The sequence below is a fragment of the Dreissena polymorpha genome, chromosome 4 (assembly GCF_020536995.1).
Source record: "Dreissena polymorpha isolate Duluth1 chromosome 4, UMN_Dpol_1.0, whole genome shotgun sequence".
Lineage (NCBI taxonomy): Eukaryota > Metazoa > Mollusca > Bivalvia > Myida > Dreissenidae > Dreissena > Dreissena polymorpha.
In genome coordinates this window covers 144,910,742-144,932,809 of record NC_068358.1, presented here as the reverse complement: position 1 = coordinate 144,932,809, position 22,068 = coordinate 144,910,742, and the positions used below count along the sequence as shown (strand labels likewise).

The following is a 22,068-nucleotide window of genomic DNA, read 5'->3' as shown; positions in this document are numbered from 1 at the left end:
AACCGGCAAATTATAGAGGGATAACTCATGTTAATATTCTGGCTAGAATATTTTCTTTAACGCTGCGCAACCATCTTAATAATTTGTGCGAGAATGAATCTATTTTAATGAATGCCAATTTGGTTAACGAAACAATCGTAGTACGTCTCACTGTATATTTATTCTAGATAGTATAATTCAGACGGTTTACGTGAATAATTTAAAACTATTTTGTGCCTTTGTATACTGTGGAAAAGCATTTGATACTGTCATTCATGATGCCCAATTGATTAAACTTGTGAACTCGGGTATCAGCTGTAAAATACTTATTGCGCTCAAATTCATATGTGCAAATGTGAAATATTGTATAAAGTATTAAAGTTAAATGTCATACTCATAATGTGTTGATGTATCATTTGGGGTCCAGCAAGGTGGGCCGTGGTCACCTCTTTTGTTTAATGATATTGTTGTACATTTGAGATCCACAAACCTATGTTCTAATGATCTTGATAGGATATCTATTTTATGTCAATGTTTGCCGATGATATTGCATTTTTCCGTAGTGATATACCCTTTCAGACACTATGAAATAACGCGAGAGATTGACGATCAAATGTTGCTAAAATACCACAATCTTTTAAAAAGAACTTTTACGCATTCGGACAAACGAACCGCTCATGAATCATTCATTTATTCTGAATGTTCTTAGTACTAGATATTGTAATTCAATTGATAATCTATGAAATGTTAATCATTTTATCTAGAACAGCGTGCCTGTATATGTCTATATATATATATATATATATATATATATATATATATATATATATATATATATATATATATATATATATATATATATATATTATATATGTATTTTCTTGTAATCTAAATGTATTATGTTTATAAGAAAAGACAGATTCAAGAAAGCAACAAAACCATTTAATTTGTAAATGCATTGTGTCAACGATTTCTAGGCATTTAATCAACGAATGATAGCATATTACCCTGAGAAATAGTTCTATGATTGTGATAGATGTTGGGATGACATCGTTTTTCTATACATATTTATCGGCCATTAGGTGCAGAGCTTTTTGAATCTCGGCATTAAAGCATTGGAACCACGGCAGTTTACCGGTGTCATTGTCGGGCCAAAATCGCGCCGAGTTGCAAGCCTGCAAACCATATTTCGAATATGCATATCTACATGTATATTGTTCCGATAGTTGGCCGATACAAATATTTTTGCTATTAGTTCTCTTACTTAAACCGAACTTACAGAGTGTATTGTACGTGCGCGGTGCTTTTAAAAATCCAATTATCACGTAACCAAAACTACCTGACTCGCGACAACTTTCCCATCTATTGAATTAAAGCCGTTATGCAATAGATATGAGCTTACCTGTTTGATCTCTAGTAACAGTGCTCGGTCTATTGGAGCTGTCTTCACCTCCAGCTTTCTGACATGCACAATTGTTCCCTGCAAATCCATTCATATGTGTCAATTTTTTATAATGATAAAATAGAGACATTAACAGAATATAGAAAATTGTAATATTCAAATACTATCGCTTAAATGCGATGCGTAATTATTTCTGCTTAAATGCCATACCGTCACAATAAAATGACCAATTTGCCTTTGTTGCAAAGTTTATTTATGCTTTTATCGTGCCATTAGAATAAAATTGATTGCAATAACGATATTCCTTATTTAAATATACATGATCTTTCCATCCTGCATAATGACAAAATATATTTATATATAAAAAAATAAAAGGGTAAACCATTTTCCATTTACGGCGACAATTCATTTTCATCTAAAGACCACCGTTATTCTTTGAAGATATATTTGAAATTTGAAAACAAAGTCGATAAATAATTGCTTCGTTTGGCATGGTCACATGATACGACAAGACAAACCACGACCACGCAAGACAAACTAAAACCAATAAAGCCCTAAATACAAGATGCAGGTTAGTCACAAATATGATAAAAGTTCTGACATATTTTAACGTTTTGTATAATTGGGTAATACGCTATTTATAAATTACCCAAGGTAAAAGTGTTGAAAGCCATCGAAATTTCATAAAAAGTAAATGGTATGAATTAACGTATTAGCACTCTAATAGGACAATTTGATTGTCTCTTTTTTTCTTCGCATATTTCTTAGTTTTATTGTTTTCTGCATTGATATACAAAAAAAATGCAATTCACCGTACAAAATATCTTATTTATTGAAAATTTATGTTGTAAACCCGCCATTTTTGCCATTTTTATCTGAACCATGTATTTACAAGTTTCACTCTCATCCTTCTAAATATAGAACAAACAACATTTTTATAGTATGCATTGATAGATAAATGCATAATATATGCAAATAAGATAGTTTATAGGGTATAAGAAAAGGAAAAAAAGAACATATGAACGAACAAGTAATGTCATAATTCCTCGGAAATCCAGAACAATTACAATCTCTAGTCAAAAGTCTTTTTAAAAATAAATTTGCAAAAATGACAGTTGAAAATTAAAATATGTTCACATAGAAAATATTTACAATGTATGTTGGTATGGAACATAATAAAAAAAAATGGTGGGTCACTAATGAAAATGAAAAATTAGTGCTTAACAAGGTCCGTGAATATAGCCTGTTTATGTTTTTCGTTTTGCATTCGACACAACGAAAAATTGAAATCAACGCATATTATATCATATTCCGATGTTTAACCAGGTTTTCCGAAGGAAAAAAACTGGTCATTAGATAGGCGAATGTCGGCGGCGGGCGGGCTGGCGAGCGGGCTGGCTGGCGGGCGGAGCAAGCTTGTCCGGGCCATATCTCCAAGGTCAAGGGCACACTTTGAGTTCAAAGGTAAAAAATGGCCATAAATAGGCTTGTCCGTGCCATAACTATGTCATTTATTGTGAGATTTTAAAATCATTTGGCACATTTGTTCACCATCAGTTGACGGTGTGTCGCGCGAAAGAATTACGTCAATTACTCCAAGGTCAAGGTCGCCACGACTAAAAATATATTGATTTTAACAAGGGGATAACGTTGAACAATCAGTAACGATGCACATTTTGAGTTGGTCTCCCTTTGTCACACTTTTTTTCAAATTGAAATCAAGGTCGCCACGAGTATAAATAGGTTGAAACTTACACAAGGGGGGTATCAATGTACATTTCGAATTGTTTCTCTTTATCAGCCTTGTTTTTCCAATTGAAAATCTGGTTTTGTTACAATTGTGTCCCTTGTCTATTAATAGAAACAAAAACAAAGAACGGAAACAAAATTTACCTCTTTATATAGATTTTGGTTTAACAAATTATAATACAAAAAACGAAATGTATTTCCCTATATCACGCCTCCTACAAAACTGACCTAATCCGATTGGCTTAGAGCGGCCAGGTGCCCATGGAGTATTTTCCATACACCCTGAGTAATGTCCATACTGCCCTAGTAATCGAGTAGTCGGTTGAGATAAAATCGTAACACCGTTAGTAACAGACGGTGTTTGGGATATACACACTAAGCAATTTAATACCATTCGCGAGCTTTGCTCGCGTATGGTATGAAATAACTGAGGGTGTATATCCCATACACCGTCAGTTACTTACAGTGTAACTTATTGTTCATATTTTGTTTCATTATCCATATAACGAAAATCAATAAATAAAACTTGACACGGAATGTTTGTTCCCGTTTACCGTTCTTGGTTTGATATTACGGTAAACGAAAATCGAAAGACGAGAGGCGCTGTGCAAAGAAAGATCTATAAATATACATGTTTATTTATAGATCTTTGCTTTTTGCTGCGGTCTTGGGGAGAAAACTCATTCGTGGCTTTTTGCGCGTATATTTTTCCCTTACATAATAATAAATCAATTATTTATATCAGCATGGTTTCACTTGCTTTCTCACACAAAATACACACTGTAAGGGAAGAAGACGTGGATATTTTCAGTGGTTTTCCAGGTAATGTATGTTTCCAAATTGAAATAATCATAATCTTGACACTGTTTCCAAACGTACCGGTATTTCATGTCGAATAGATAGGGTTATAATTAGCATCTTCCCACGTCTTCCCACCTATGCCATATGTATGTTTATTCAGTACTATTAAAAAAAAACTCGTTTTAGTCCTATAATCATTGGGGGGGGGTCCTTACATATTAAGAGCTGTAAAACCCCTTCCAGTTAGTCCCGTATTTTAAAATATTGAAAGAAAAACCAGGAATGAAAAATATATTTAAAAATAATATTATGGAACGGTAAAGTGTATGGTGTCTACACAATAAGTACTTTCAATTTGTTCGATTGAGGACAAATACATGTTACATTTAATTACTAAACGGTGATATGTTAAGTGATTTTAGTTCTAAAACAAGAGTAATAACCAAACACCTCATATGAAACCGTTTCGCGCTTGAATAATAATAAAACACATTTAAATTATATCAATTAATGTGCCTATTTAATAACTAATTAAACAACATATTCAATGTTCCGAAAAGAGCGCCAAAGATTAACTTAATGCTTACAAAATCTTAACCTTCCAATAATACTATAACGCCGCTAAATTGTTTTTATTTTAAACGTTGCGTTTTATAGAGAAGGCGAATATCATGCGTCATGCCTATAGAAACTTCTTGCATGCATTGAAATATTCAGTTTTAGACCCTGGTTGTCTCCTTTAATGAAACTCGAATACCATTATAGAAAAGCTTTTACACCTGTAACTTTATACGTGTATGATCCGCTGAGTCAAGAATATACATGAGTTGCAGAACTTATTTTATTAATTAGTTCTTCAAGATGGCGGTGGCCGTGAGCAGGAAGAGGAACGCGCCATCAAGAAAGCGTTCGCTTGCGTGATCTGTTCAAGTACATGCAATACTCGAAAATTGTTTTATTTTAAATCCTTTTATACACATCCAGTTCATTTGAACAGTCATTCAAAAAGTGGAAAGAATTATGTAAAATAAAACAAAAACATCATTCATAGAATAAATTTATTTGCAAGAATGTCATAGTTGTTACTTATACTCTTGGAGACTTTTCTAACGCAACACGTATTCAAATCAATATAGCTATAATTGTGAAATTCAGGAAAAGTGTTGCACCCTATATTTGCAACTTGTTGTGAATCACTGGTTGGATGCAAGACCTGCGTGGCACGAAAGTCCACCAGTATGGCACACGACGTGCCATGAGAGCGCTTCATGAGGCAATGTATGCTCTCAGAGGAATTGTTCACCATACTAGTTGAATTTATATGTTTAGCAATAATGTTGGGCTTTTTTCATATGGTAATTAGATATGATTACAATGTAGTAAATTATTCAATTGTTTAAACTACTACGCTTAACAAAGATATTTTATTTTGCCACGATTATCGAAATGCATATTATAAATGTACTCAAATCATATAATTTTAAACAAAAGAAGACATGTACATTTGTATCATAATTTAATGCTACTAGATCTATTCATGTTTTCATTAGGTTAGCCAACAATAACTGTCCCACGAATCGACTATTCTTCTTCTATAATTGTGCAAATTGATGTATTCATGATAATAATATCCAAGTGAGAAACGTGCGCAAAAAGATAAATCATTACTTATCTCCTCAAAACAACAGCGGAACGCCCCTTGTTTTCCGTTCACCGTTTTATCAAATCGAGAACGGCTAATGGAGGAAGCAGCCACTGTGTTTCAATTTTTAAATAGTTATATAATTAAAATTGAAACGAATTTTTAAGAGGGAAATAAGTTTCGTGTTTTGTTTTGTTATAAGTACTTCGAAAAAAGATACAATGATCTCAATTTTGTTTTCGTTTTTTTGTTTTTGCTCCGCTTATAAGAAAGTCGGAATATAACTAATATGCGTTGATTCTTGTTATTCGTTGTGTCTAATTCGAAACGTAAAAGACGGTATATACACGGATCTAACAATCAAACCCCCTTTTGGCAGAAACGCCATACTGAATTTGAGACTTACATGTAAGCATGTAGGTGAGTTCAAGTGTTCAAAAATGGATAAAAACGAGAAAAGGCTTAGAATTAACTCATAAACAAAATACATACATGGTTCTTATATCATATGTGATATGCAACCTGCTTATTAAGGTTCATGGGAGGGATAAAATTCATTAAACTTTGATTTGGTTTTTCTTCATTCAATGTGGTACAATATGGTCAAACTATATATCATTTTAAAGGTAAAGACGAATAGAATAACATAAACACATTTTTTACATTCAATATTTTTTTGCTTTATTCATATTTTTGTTTAAAACCAAAACATTTGTACACTAATTTACAAAATCTCAATCTAAAGTTAGGAAGGATATGCACTACCGTAAGTTGAATAAATACAAAGCTATATACATATACAAGGTCAAGTTAGCGACATTTCACAGAAAATTATTGTCAGAAAACAACAAATGAGTTATTATTCAACTGCATTTTTTGGATAATGTTCCTAAACAAAGTTCTAAAGATAACTAAACTGAACTACTTTTTTAAAATCCAGGTATGGTGGATATAAGAGTCACCATTCGATTTCAAGGGCTTAACAATTTTGCTATAACCAAATGGAAAATTTTAAACCATCTCAAATTGTTTGAAATTGCAGACGACATATAAAATTGTAAATAAATATAAAGAAATAGGATTGGCTGGGTTGAAATCATTGTGATAAAAGGAGATATTGCTCATCAATAACACGATTTTATGAGTTTTGTGCAGACGACTCTAGAACTCATAGTTTTACATAGAAATACACAGCTAGGTATCATGGTTTTTTCTTTCTTACTTCCTGAACAACTACTGTCCTTGTACCGTTTTGAATAATGTGTTCCTTTTGGCAAACCGAATCTTTTTATACATTTGTATATCGATTCCTTCTACCCTGTTTGAAAGCGTGGCAATCGCTGTGCTCCGTAGAAAAACGTGCATTACAAATCGGTCGAAATCACGTGAAGTAGTAAGAAAACCTGGTAAGTGTATACACATACCTGAGAAAACACATCATTATTTTGACAAATGGTCGCGACTAGTAAAACAACTGTTAACATTAATCAGGAAGAGTTGGCGCTTAATAACAGAAATGATCACACAGAGACATAATCACTTAACCCATTTCAATTATTTTCCAGTCGCCGTGGTGTAATGAATATGGTGTCCGCCTAGCGACCGGGAGGTCACGGGTTCGATCCCCACCGTGGGGGCGTTCTTTAGATTTCCCCCAAAGACACCAAGTACTGGTTCTAGGCCCAGGAAACGGACTCGAGAGCGTTTATATAAGCCCAAGGCTTTCGATGCAATCGAGCTAAAATGTATAGGTTTAAACTTTAACTAAATATTTTCCAGCTGAAAATTTCCCCCCACACGTCTTTTTTTAGTGTATTTGTATTGTTTTTCTGGAACCGAAGTGCATCTCACATAATATCCATCCGACTTCCGTTGTTTTCACTTTCGTTATTAAAAACTCCGTTTAAAAGAATTATTTTTACATTTAGGTTATTGAAGCGAATTATGATTATATATTATCACTAAAATAGTATACCGTGATGAATTGAACGGAGTTTCGTATCGATCTTTCTGTCAGTCTGTAAGCGTACTATTTTGCTCGCAATAATACAAGTATATGTGATTCGACAACAATTGTAAACATTGGCGTAATGCTTCTTACAAAGTTACTTTTTGGAGTGTTTATGAGGTCGGATCATGCAGTTTGCACACATCAACGGAAAGATTACAATCCAATGCATTTGCCATCGTCAACCGTTTGGAATGTCAATTAGGCGATGAGAGAGTTTTTAGCATGTTTCTTTCAATTTTATTAATTCAAAAATGGCTGCCCCCATCGTCATGAAATGACATGTGTTCGAGTTTTGATATTTCTAGATATGTAAAAGAAATACTATTTAAGCGTAACTTGCCCTCATCAATGTCGATATAATTAACTAGTTACATAATTTTCCGCCGAAATACGTTGAATAAACATCATTCAGATTTTTGAAAATAATGTCTATTTTTATGTTAAAATCGCTTTGTATTTTGATTGATTTTGTCGATGGTATGAGATTTTGCTGCACAAAATTGGTAGCAGTTTGAAGGAAAACCATCCTTTTAAGCAAATATGTAAACATTTTCAATGTGGCACTCTTCGTTTAGTCAAATTTGAGTTCAAAGCTAGGGGTCCCACATTTTTCAAACTGAAGCCTCTACATGAACCTTAACATAAGATTTGCTAAGTGGAAAGGAAATGCGTTCTTCTATATATAAAATACTTAAAATGTGACAGGGAAATTAGACAATTCATAATTAAGTAACCAGACACATTAATTCATTCAAGCATACAAGTTTAAATGAAAATAGATTTATCAATAAATAGTGATAACATTATTATTTTATACAAAACAAATACTTGATTTCATGGTCGTTTATTGAAGAACTCCGACAGACTGGAGTAAACGTCTCAAACCCCGCTTTGTTTTTGGTGATCAAGGGCTTACCGTCTGAGTTTTTCATTATGAAAATGTTCCTGAGACCATCTTTGCCATCCCAGTCAAGGATCGTTCTAAGACGCGTGAGGATGAGTCTACATCCAGCTATAATATTTTATGTTGTTGCTGCCTTGCCAATATGATTTTACACAAGAACACTCAGTGACTGAAATTCCATAATCTGGCGGGTCTTGTTTTCCTCCTGCGCAGTTATATCACTGAAAACATAAGACAAATGCTCTTTAAATTTGATGTTTACCTACTAGTTATATTAAAGTACCGGTAGGTCCAAGTACTTCAATAATTTCAGTCAAAGGAAATAATGCAAAATAACAAACTGTGTATCAATAATTTTAAGCATTGTATTTCTTAGCAGAAATGTTCTTTTCTGATGTAGTTGGCTTAAATTAGCCTTTTCAGAGTTGTTTCTATAAATTGAAAACATTTTCTTCATGTTATTTAATAAAACAATTATATACTGACTTCCAATACACAATAACTTTTTTATGAGTAGCATCTGACGTTAGTGTTTCATGGGAAGTGTGACATTATCCACAATGATATGTAAGTGTTATTGCTTTTATTTATTCAGACATTCATGACATAGCATGACATCACTAGTATTTTATATGATGCACACTTTCAAACTAGATTAATAAGTAAGCGGAAACACCACACGTATACATTCTTCATCAAAATGTTAATACCAAATACATGTATTATCCCTACTGGATACGAAAGCGACTTTTAATGTTACACTTTATTACTTAAGACATAGGCTCTACATTAAAAATTACACATCAGTGAAATACCTTCTTCGTTTCCATCTAATAAGCCTGTCTTGCAGCGTCTGCTGGGAAAATAATTGACACTTGTTGCATGGTCATTCCCGTGCGAATTAAATGTTCTATAAGTTCGGAATACTTATCATTGGAACATTCAGTGTTGACTTAAAGTAGTTTAACCTTCATGGACCACCAATGTTGTCGGCCATTGCCGGAAAGGTGGTAGATAAATATGCATTCGTTTGGATAACTATACGTAATGTATGAGATCACATAATTAGTGCTCCTTGGCATATCATTTTGACATAATATACTTTTGTTGTTTCTTTCAGAAAAAAACAACATCACTTGGTAATAAAATTAAATCATGCTGCCCATGATTTCCATGCTTTTGCAACATAGCATTTTCTAACATGGCATCTTTTCTTTTAAAAAAATGGAAGCAAATATTAGCCTGATTATATAGTACAAAATCACTGACAGGGTGCACTTTTCCTTCAAGATCTACTTTACTCCCATTATGAACCAGGGAACTGTGTTATACTTAAATAACAAATATAACATAATGATTAATTAAATAATTAATAATCCATGTACATGCCTCTTCCAAGCTTTGTGTTGATATCAAAACATACAATTCGGCATCGCACAAACAAAATTCAACTCCATTCCCTTTGTCTGCCTACCAACAAGATTAAATTGTGTAATTGGCACGGGTCCTACACGACATTCTTGAAAGTGGGAAAAATTATTGTCAATCTGCCATCAACATTTCCATCAATAAGTTGACTTTTATCATTAAATAACTCCAGTAACATTATTATGTTCCACAAACAATAACACTGCTGTGAACCATTCTCTTTTGATATGACAGTTTGTTTTCTCTTATAACGGCCAAACCTGTCAAGTACAGTGTCGGCCATATGTGTTGTCATTTTATGTAGGTTGCGGATCCTACATATAGCATTTCATAGCGATATTATCGAATGTTCGTAGTTTTCCACACATACAGGAAAATTTTCGGAGTGGCGGATATGTACGAAATATTCGCGCGATATTGAACGAAGTTCATAAGAGTGCTAATACTTTAAATAGGGCATCCAAATATTAAAACCAATAATATGCAAACAGTGTTTTTTTTCGAAGCACACAAAATGCACTTGGCTAGTTGTTTTAATGATATTTATATTAATTAGATTGACAAGTATTGTAATATACTTTGTAAACGCCAACTGCCTGAGCTTCTTGAGGTTGTGTCACTATCGAAGTGCCTTCGTCGTTCTGAAACTAAATATCGTGGATCTAAGAAACAAAAATACGCATTCGCAATTACGTTTAAGTAATAATAATGAGTTCATAACAGAAACAAGAAATATTAGTTTATTTCGACTCAAAGCATTCAAAGCTTATGGTCATAAATGTACATAACCAATAATTAATATGTGTTTCAATCAAATGCAATACATAAAACATTTCAAAGATAGATCAATTTACAAAGACAGGAAATAAAAATGTCTTCAAGAAAATGTCACACGAATGAGGCTGATTTGAACTTATCACACAATGTCAAACCGTAATTTTATAATTGCAACAAGTATAACTTAACTCTGTTCTTCTTTTCTCTGTGAAAACTATTTTATTCTTCATTAATAATACATGTTTTCGTAGTTAATGCATTTTAAACAAAAATTGAAGTTTGTTTAATTTTGAACTAATTAAGTAGTTCGATCAGTTTGAACATACATGTTATTAGACGCTGTCTATACTTTTGAATTAACGTTTTTCTAACATTAGCGTAATAAGAGCATTTAACAAAATATGTGTAAAACATATGGGGGGCGTTGTCGGATTTCTTAAAGGGGAAAGTTGGATAATTGCAAGGGGAGACTATCTCACCTATGCTATTCTTTCTTTTCCCTAACAACATCGAACTCTTTTTGAGTAATAACAATGAAAACATGATAACTTTAGACCAGCTATCTATTTATCTGTTATTGTTTGCAGATGATGCTGCATTTTGTTTCGAAACACCAAAAGGATTGCAAAAATCTTTAGATAATCTATACGAATATTATGATCGATGGAAGCTGAAAGTCAATGTACAAAAATACGAAGGTAGTCATATATAAAAAAAGGGTGGAAATAATTCACAGAACGAGCCAATATTCGCCAAAGCGTTCATAGAATATTTTTAAAACGAATACTTGGTGTCAAAATGAGTATTTCTTATTCAGCTGTATACGGAGAACTAGTGCGATACCCGTTGCCGGTATATATAAATCGCTTTGTTCGAATTATAAAATATTTTATAAAATTGTTAACTGTTGAACAAACTAATTGTATATTATATAGTACACTATGTAATATGAGAAACGATGCCTAAAATAAAATACGATGTAACAATTGGATAACCATTTTAGAGCATGGTTAATTTTCAGCATTACTGTTTCCTCACACATATCATAACTACAACAAAAATTGACGAATCTAATTTTTTTTTTGTCAATTTACCAAAACGTGACAAAATCCGTTAAATAAAATCAACAACTTAAATTTAAGAAAGAAAGATTAAGACTTTCGCCCCATATATTAACAATTGAATCTGTGACACATATTAATATTCCTAAAAACGAACGCAAATGTAATATATTTAGCTCAAATGATATCGAAGACGATTATCATTTTGTAATTGTATGTCCTCTTTATACCGATGTTTGAAACATCTATATTGACACATTCTTTTATTACCGACCTAGTATGCATACATTTATTCTTCTTTTGTTAACAAATTCTTCAACCAAAGTCCTAAATACACTCGCGATATATTGTAAAAAATGCTTTTAAAATGAGAATTGATGCATTTAATGCAAACGTTGAGTCATATAAAAAAGCCTAAGTGCATTTTTAACACCTTATTACATTTGTATTTACTATGTTGGTCACTTCCGCATTACTATTAATGTGCTTATGGCTTATAAATTGTCATTTTTGTATATTTTTCGATGAACTTGAATTGTTCGAGTTATATGAATAAACTTTCTGTTGTGTTCTGTTCGTTTCGATATCATTTAGGTTGCATACCACAAATATTCGTTGGGATTTCTGGGAAGGGTCGTCATCTCTGGGAAGGGTCGTCATCTAATGTTGTAAAAACTTGTGACCCAACCCTTTTGATTCTTTCTATACATTCGATAGCATCAATTTGTAGTATATCTACTTTACGCACTATGCACCATATGTATATTTGTATGAATGCATGTACGAGAGAAAATGCAATAAAATATTATTAAAGTTAATTTGTTGATATCTGACTATGTTCTTGTGTCTTCCCGTTTTTATAAATAATTCAGACGAGATATATAATTAACACATAGTGTTCATATGCTTGTTATTTCCAACAATAACAAAATACGCTGATCTAGTCCAAATACTAGTTTAAGCTACTCGCATAAAATAATTGAGATAGATGATATGACATTCACATTTCAGTCAGTAAAGTATTTTTGTTATCAGTTTTTTAGTAACGGGATAAAAGGATTAGTGTTCACAAATTCAGGAAAAACATACATTCGTACAACCGATTTGCTTACGAATGACCGTACTTCCGATGACCTATTGCTTGCATTGCTTTGCGTTCAATTGCTTATCTCTGTAATAATGCAACTTGGTCCTGCTTATCATTATATAATTTCACAAAGAAGTAAACGATCCTGACGTATATGTCATAATATCTGTCTAAATAAATAATTACAACACGATCCCCCTAAAATTAAAACAACAAAAGAACACAAACAAAGCCCATGGATACTAATCGATTCAATGACAAAACACAAAAATAAATATTAAGAAGAAGTGATAACAGAAAATCAACATAATTATATTTCTAAGGCTATTGGCAGAAGCGAACGCATCCTTAGAGTGGAAATTCAGAAACACGTATCGGGTAAACTACTATATTTTAAGATCTGGCAAGCAACCATTTTACCAATCGAAAGTACAATCCTCAATCAGTTTTCTTTTTCATCATTTGTTGGAGGCATAATTTATACAATGCCCCTTGCATTGTTCGTTTTTTTTAATTGCCCAGTTTCAGAAGAATCCTGATTTAAACCTTTTTTAATCCTCGTTATTCAATAAAAAAACAGGGGTTATCAAACGACAATATAAAAATTATGATTATTCCTTTGCGTTGTTTAATTAATAAATGCTGCAATGATTTTGAAAGTATTCGTAATAGTGCAATACTCAAGTCGTACATTGTCCTTAATCCACCACCTCATCTCAATTAGCACCTTAAACAGCGATTTTTGTTTTATAACTCTTGATTTATAAAGAAAAGTGAACAAACAACACTTGCTTGTTTTCTTTTCGTATTACCCGACAATTATTTAAATATTCAATCAAAATTGTGTATATACACAATATTGATATATAACAAAGGGTGCGGGTGGGGAAATAAATAATTATGTCAAACTTAAAAGAAGTGGTACCAGAAAATCAATAAAACTAGTGTCTTAGCAAATCAAACAATATGGTAAAGTTCGACTTGTCTTTGCAGATGTGTTCATACGACACATAAGCGCAACGTGTGGGTTTTCAACAAAATCAAGTAAACGTTTCGGCATCGGTTTTTGAGGTTATACATTTTTCAGTAAAATAATTTTTGGATAAGATAAAAAAGGGCAGACAATTTTTCCAACAAATACAAGAAAAGTAACTCTTTTTAATTCGATATGAGACAGGAATGACTGCAAAAGTCTCAAACGAAAACAACGAAAAGTTTTATTAGCTGCATCGTGTTACCCGGCGATTGCTGGACATTACTGATGACGTCTGTATGGTCACGTGTATGTCCTCACTGCGTACGCGCCACCAGTTACTCTGAATATCCGCTTCCGCTTTTATTTTCCTGAAAATGAAATTGAGCTAGAATTAAGCTGATGAAAAACACGCCTTAATACATTTATAAGCCGAAATATTTCTTCGTTAAATATTAAAACGTTCAAATTGACATATTTGATTTATGTCCTTATAACTAAATGACACAAATCTTGATAAAAAAGAATATATATAAATGTATGCAACTACTTCATTTTTTATTATTAGCTTTAAGACAAGAATGTATAAATATTGTGTAAATTACAACGCCGTTCAATCGGCGTAATTGTGGTTATTGACATTCACTTTTGAAATAAATTAGCATATATGCATAGATTTTCATCATCTACAGTCAATAAACTCTTTCAAATCATACCTGAACATAAAAATGCCGACTACGGCGAGGACGACAATGACGCTGCTCAAACTGATCGCCACAACTGCACTGGAGGACAACGCTTAGAGAAAAAGTATGAAAAACGTCATAATACTAAAAGCGTACTCATGGAAAAACAGGCTTAATGTTTTTGCGATTCTTGTTAAAGCATGATTGAAATAAGTAGTAGTAGCTGAAGCAGTAGTAATAGAAGTAGTAGTAGTAGTAGTAGTAGTAGTAGTAGTAGAAGTAGCAGCAGCAGCAGCAGCAGCAGCAGCAGCAGCAGTAGTAGTAGTAGTAGTAGTAGTAGTAGTAGTAGTAGTAGTAGTAGTAGTAGTAGTAGTAGTAGTAATAGTAGTAGTAGTAGTAGTAGTAGAAGTAGTACTAGAAGTAGTAGAAGTAGTAGTAGAAGAAGTATTAGTAGTAGTAATAGTAGTAGTAGTAGTAGTAGTAGTAGTAGTAGTAGTAGTAGTAGTAGTAGTAGTAGTAGTAGCAGTAGTAGTAGTAGTAGTAGTAGTAGTAGTAGTAGTAGTAGTAGTAGTAGTAGTAGTAGTAGTAGTAGTAGTAGTAGTAGTTGTAGTAGTAGTAGTAGTAGTAGTAGTAGTAGTAGTAGTAGTAGTAGTAGTAGTAGTAGTAGTAGTAGTAGTAGTAGTAGTAGTAGTAGTAGAAGTAGTAATAGTAGTAGTAGTAGTAGTAGAAGTTGTAGTAGTAAGTAGTTGTAGTAGTAGTAGTACTTGTAGTAGTAGTAGTAGTAGTAGTAGTAGTAGTAGTAGTAGTAGTAGTAGTAGTAGTAGTAGTAGTAGTAGTAGTAGTAGTAGTAGTAGTAGTAGTAGTAGTGTAGTATTAGTAGTAGTAGTAGTAGTAGTAGTAGTAGTAGTAGTAGTAGTAGTAGTAGTAGTAGTAGTAGTAGTAGTAGTAGTAGTAGTAGTTGTTGTTGTAGTAGTAGTAATAGGATGACACTGCCATGTAGGAAGTATTTCTTACAGAAAGTTACGCAGACTTCTCCGCGAAAGCCACAAGCGGGTTGGTTCGGGGGACGACTGCCGCGCACTGGCCAGTGTATCGGAACTTCTGGTATAAGCTTGAATTGGTTTGTCCAACCCTCGTATTTCGCAACTACCTTCAATGTGTATATACACGGTAGATTATCTTCAATGAGGTTTCAAAAGTAAAGCACTAGTTGTAATAAAACGCCTTAAAGTTACATTTTAAAATGCAAATTTACAAACTCACCACCCCTTTAAATCAATCAAATTTGTTGACAATGTTTCGAGCTTTAAATTATGGTTTAATGCCTAATGTTTATGTTCTGTGTGTTGATTTTGTTTTCGTTATTTATTGTAGTATTGTGTTTTCATTACAAATAATGCAAAAAACAGACCAAATCGAATGACTTTTGCAAGATGTTATGTAAATAATTACCATGAAATAAAACAAATGCAATTAGTTTAAAATGCTATATTGTAGAATTCAATAGAGAATAATACAAACTTAATATTTGTGTTAACAGTATTGCCAATCACGTTCATCAGTTGCGTGGGAAGTTATTTGCACAAAAAACACGCACAGTCCAAACCGCATCTAACCAATATGCGTCTTAGTCAATTATTGTTTGTCTGATTGCCCGAGTATTGCCAATGTTTCTTGATATTCAAACATAGATAGTCAATAACACAAGTGAAAATATGATAATTCGAATGCCTGTGTTATAATGAATCCTGTATTATAATGATGAATTTTTAACGGAAAAAATAACATCTTAATTGCGTTAATACCGGTAAATCTCTTCCAAAGAATGTGTGAAAATTATGCGTTTAATTAAAACTAACAACACTAAAGTTTACCTTGAATTGTCCAGTTTCTGGGACCATGTCGAGTAAGGTGAAATCAACCACTCGGTCACCGTTTGGATTTATATAAAATGGTCCGCCGATACCTTAAATTAAATAATTAAAATACATTAATATTTAGACATAAACATCGAGGCATATTTCAAATTATATATAAAAGATGCAGTCTACACAAATGTTTGCTTAATGTACAACACATAACAACAAAAGTAATGTTTATCGATGTTACTCTTTATGCGATGAATGTAATTTCGAACGAGCTGAACTATCAAAATCGTGTTTCTTATTTCTAAACCATAAACAACGCGCATGATGATGGTTTTGTGCAAAAGTATTAAATTCCGTCCTTTGTATAGGTTTCTATGCACATGAAATCTAATCGCTTTTGTAATGGTGTATGCTAACCATCAAGAGTTCTGTTCCACATCCGTTTAACAACTCTCTGCCCATTACGAGGATTCTCGCCTGCCGCGATAGTCTCATTTAGCGCAAGCGCATACAGTACGAAGGAATCGTAGAGGCCAATGTTGAGTGTGGACACCTGCAACAGACATGTAATCAATCCTCATAGCGCAAATGGTTAACCAGTGCTTTCCTTGATAAGATGTTCTCCTACTGTTAACAATTTATAGTACAACAAAAGTAATAATGCAAGTCGAATGCGTATGTATGGGTTTCTACTGCACAACTACCAATCACTTTGATGTGAACTTAGCGAGCAGCATCGTTGTATTTTTGGTAAAACTCTGTCAATAGACTTTATAAAACTTTGCGATGTGAATGTGCATGTATTATACATGAAACATACGATCACACCGGTTACCAGAAATAACATTATTTACCGGGCATACCGTTGTTGTGAACAGCTTTATCGGATCAAGGCTTGATACCTCGTGGTCTTTTTCCCACATATAGTTGTACTCGGTCAGCGCGCGCCGCTTCACTTCCGTCTCGAACCACGCGAACTGCAAGTCTTCCGGACGGCGGGGCCGCGCCACCATCACCGCCTCGTAGGCCTTCCGGGCCGCCTGGGGAGACACATTGAAATAACCAGTAAATACTGAATTGACGGATTTGTGGGATTATACTTTACAATTAAACAACTATATACTATTATCCCTGTCAAAAGGTATTCAAGAGTTGCCTTACATCCTGTGATTTCGAAAATATATGCTTAATGTTGCAACGATTCAGAAACACGGTCTTAAAACTTTACTTTATTGAGTCATTAAGTTTTAATATAAAGATGCTGCTGATGCAGCTGACGATAATGTGAATGTTGTGGTGGATGATTGCGGTTCGTGGACTTGGTAGTGCTAATGTTGCTGACACTGATGCTGATGATGATGAGGAGGGCGTTCATATTGGTGATGGTGATCATAATGATGATTCAGCAACCGTCTTACCTGGTCCATATCGTCTCCCCTTTTCCAGTTATAGTTGCCTGCATTCGGGTCTCCCCAATACGTGAAGTAGACTATCAGCACGTATTCTCCGAACGTCAGCGACGATTTTTCCTTGGCCAGTATCGCCATCTGACGGAAGTGGTCAGTATTACCAACGAAAATGAATACTGAAATAATCAAGTGTCCTGTTTTAATTTGATATACGGGAAGCTACCTGAATTTGATTTATGATTATGATTGCCAATAGCTTACAATACATATGACTCAATTCAATTACAGAAATACTAGCATACTACTTTCGAGTTTTATCGACCTTTATGCTTTACAAAGTTCATTTATATTAAGAAGAAATAAAACAAATAGTTATGAAAATAATATGCTTCTGAAATGGACAAATTATAGTTCGTGTCTCTATGGACTATTTGTATACCTCTTGACACAGAACTCGCTTGACTGATAGCTCGGAGTAGCTCTACACGCAGGTCTGCAGCTTTCGCATTATAATGAACTGGATACGAGTGAATGTGGGGGGCTTCGCTCTCGAATGTGCGCTGAAATCGTCATAATGCGTATTGAATCATAATATAACAATGTCTAAAGGTATCAGAATCAGGGCTTGTCTTTCGTTTTTATTGTATCGTATATTTATTAAACGATCCACATTTGGACACAGCATACAGAGGCGTATCCAGAAAATGTTCAGAGGGGGGGGCTAAACAGGGGAGGGTGCGGGAGGGGTGTCCCCTTCCGTCGTTGATTTTGTTTTGAAATTGCACCTTGAAATGATGCGATTTCCTGCTATCTAATCAGCATTTTGCATGATAAAAGTGCATGTGAAACAAATAAGAACTTGAGTTCACACATCAAGTGTGACAGACACACGGACAGACAGACACACAGGGGTAAATCAAATGTCTCTCAAACCACTAAATTGGTGGGAGACATTATCTTTATCCATAACTTTTTTAACGGTGTAAGATGGGTGGACCTCCTATTTAACCTTGTTGGATGTCCTACTACGTCAACTTAGGTACAACATTAAAATGTTTATGTCCATGTCCCTATGAAGGAAAGCAGGCACACAGCGGAAAACCTGTCCTGACCCATTGATGATCTTAGTTTTGTCTTAACAAGTCCTTGGGCACTGATACTCCTTTCACACTCGCATGATGTGACAGGGAACACACATGATATGGACAAAACAGTGTAATGGTGGGGTACAGCTGGGAATCACAATGTGCATCAGAGCCCTGAAGGGAAGTAGGTGGGTTGGGTACACCTTTCCACCTAGCCTGCCATATAAAGTGCAACTCGGCAGGGAGGTACTGAGGGGAAGGGAGATCATCATTGAACCATTCAAGGTCACTAGCACTGACAGGAGAGGAGCATATTTGTTCAGGTATAAACTTCAATCCCATGGCTGCCTTAGTCTGCAAATAACTGAATCGGGTGTCCATTTCGTTCACAAAAGTGTCAACAAAGGGAGTCGTTAGGTGTTTTGTGTAGTTTAATTCGGGTGTTGCTGCCTCGATGTTGTCACGCTTTAAGAAAATGATTTAGTTTCATATAGCAAAGTAATTCATTTTTTAGTCTTTTTTCGGCGTAAGCTGTATTAAGCCAGCTTTCACCCTGACTTGACCTTTGTAAGTGTCCAATAATATTCAAATAAAATTTCCCGCGGCTAGGTACGAATGAATACACTTCATTTATTCCATTGGCTGATTTGAGTATAACACCAGAACATTGGAAACATATCCGCGTCTTTGTAACACTGTTTTACTGCATGAAACAATTTTATCTCAAATGAAAAGGCTCAATAGAAAGACCAGTTTAACAATCAATTTTCGACATAAATACAGTTTGTGCGTTCACCTTTTATTTTCAGAGAATTACCAGCGCAAAAGCGTTTATACTAAAGGCTATATTCTCATATTTAGTACTTACTTGCATTGCATTTCAACCCGCGAGGTTTCGGGTCAATTCGCGGCCAGTGTGTGAAAGTCAGAGTTTATATACAGTTCATCACCGGAGTTCGCAGAAAGGGTTGCGATCTTTTCATTGAAGGAAAAAATTGGAATCTATGCTATTTTTGTCTGATGGAGTAAATAGTTCGTTTAGTCGCTTTGTCGATATATCAATATTTTAGGCACAGCCATTGCCTTGGTCGTGTACAGTTGGCGTAAACAAGCCGTCGTTTCAGCAGCAGAATTGTTTCCTAACTTTAATGCATTGCATTCCAATCCGCAAGGTATCAAGGTCAGTTTGCGGTCAGTTGCAGAAATCTTTACATAAACGCCGTCTCGTAAACTTTGTGCACTTGAAGTCTGTTTTGATCAGAAAGATACTAAATAAAGATATTATTGTGGTATGTCAATCATCAATTTTTAATATGTTTTCAACATTTGCATGATAAGGACCAATTTTGATAAAATTAATTAGAAATATTTATCCATTTAGACCAGTTTATTAAGCATGAGCACAATAATTCACTATACTATAATTTTGCAATTAAATAAGATTCGAGTATTGCCGGCTGACCTATATGCACTCGTTTATTTTCATGTTTCTTGTGTTTTTCTATTCTGTTAATATGCATATCTGAGTAATAATATCACATAAAGCAAAATAAGCCACGAAATGTGGCGCAACACCCCGTAATTGATTTGCTTGTGATGTAGCTAAGAACTTCGCAGAAAAAGGTATGCCATACCTGCAGAGACTCAATTTGCTTAATTACATAAAAAATGGTCTTTTTGTCGTTATCTTTTATGTTTCAAAAGATTACTACATCAAAGTTGATCATATATATATGTATATATAAACTCTGATTTTATCTACACTTTATTAATTTATATTCACAACACTTTAATATATTAAATATTGTGGCTGAAGATAGCGTTTGTATGAAAGACAATGGATTTTGAAACGGTATTGATGTCGTTATTAATTCTTTTACCTGGTAATCAGAGACGCAGATACCGTGTATCTCTGTGAAAATTAACTTAGTATTGAACACACCGTGCTTGATATTCACAGTATGTAGTTATCACAAAGGTCTGCTTCTTTAAACATATTCTAGACCTGTTTTAGTACAAGACAATTAATTGAAAGTGGTTCATTATTGATATACGTCAATTTTCTCAGTCAAATAAGGATGAAAACAAACAACACACTTGAATATGTACTTGTCTAGACAAATAATTAAAGTGTTACGCATTAATGTTTTTCATTTTCGTTACGGGTGCTTTGTTTTTAGGTTTCGCAAAATTTCGACACTCATCGTTAGAATATTTGTAAACTGGTTTTTAATTTCCACTTTGTTAAGCAAAATCGATTATATCCGTATGATCATATACTGTATGACAGTTACCACCCAAAAACGAGGTCGAATATCTGTTTTAACAAAATGTATGCTACTTTCATCTCGTGTCTTAAACATGGCATTAAGCAAACATTTTATGGAGTAATTCAGCGCACAAAGTGTGTAATTCGGAATTAATTAAATGTAAACACAGATTGTGGCCGAGCACTAATACCTATTCAATTCACTAGACGCACGAAAGGTTGGACACATTTCTAATTAGATCTTAAATTTCTGTTAATAATTTGTTATTGAAAGATATTCAATTTTGGTTCAATGGTGGTATGGCCTTGTATCGGAGGGAGTGTTTGAGCACCCGGAGCGAACCCCAATTGTGCGGTGTATGTTGACCGTCAACCAAACTCACATGCTCTCGGGAACGGGTATTGAATCCGGTCGCCTAGATGAAAAGAGCGCGTACCAACCGCTCCGCGTATAGTTCAGTCTGTATCACAAGATACTTATATGCAACGCGCGTATTAAAAAAATCTAAATTTATTCGTCAAAACAGATTTTCAAAAACTATATGCTGTAGAGATTTTAGCCAGTATATTCATAAGCATTACGGTGTACATATTAAAAAAATCAAAATAGCGTATATATTGCTATTTATCACATGTTATACCCTGTTTCCCATTTAATACAACCATTACATATTTATTTTTTATTGCACACGTGTAAAACAACATTTTTAAGCGTTTTCATTGGCTTAGTTTTCGTTTATTGACCAATCGTATTTTGTTATGTTGCTGAAATGGCGTTGTAACGTCAAAATGTCAAATGAAGTCACGAAATGTTAACAACATTCTGTTTGCGTAAATATTTGTTTAATTTGCTCGTTTAAAAGCATGCGATAAAAAGATCTGACACTCGTTGTCATATCATTCCATATTTTATTAAACTCGTCCAGAAATTCGTAAG

General features: G+C 33.9%; 1 protein-coding gene across 1 annotated transcript in view; it reads right to left on the bottom strand.

Annotated features, from left to right (window-relative positions):
• Positions 1-22,068, bottom strand: part of LOC127878872 (atrial natriuretic peptide receptor 1-like) — a 49,789-nt gene that overhangs the window by 23,432 nt on the left and 4,289 nt on the right. Inside the window, exons 5-14 of the mRNA XM_052425399.1 lie at positions 18,217-18,337; positions 17,787-17,953; positions 17,271-17,408; positions 16,786-16,921; positions 16,375-16,466; positions 15,515-15,650; positions 14,531-14,612; positions 14,080-14,185; positions 10,495-10,563; positions 1,382-1,459 (exon numbers count right to left, since the gene is read on the bottom strand). Coding sequence (XP_052281359.1) covers positions 1,382-1,459; positions 10,495-10,563; positions 14,080-14,185; positions 14,531-14,612; positions 15,515-15,650; positions 16,375-16,466; positions 16,786-16,921; positions 17,271-17,408; positions 17,787-17,953; positions 18,217-18,337 — 1,125 coding nt within the window. The remainder of the gene's footprint in view (positions 1-1,381; positions 1,460-10,494; positions 10,564-14,079; positions 14,186-14,530; positions 14,613-15,514; positions 15,651-16,374; positions 16,467-16,785; positions 16,922-17,270; positions 17,409-17,786; positions 17,954-18,216; positions 18,338-22,068) is intronic.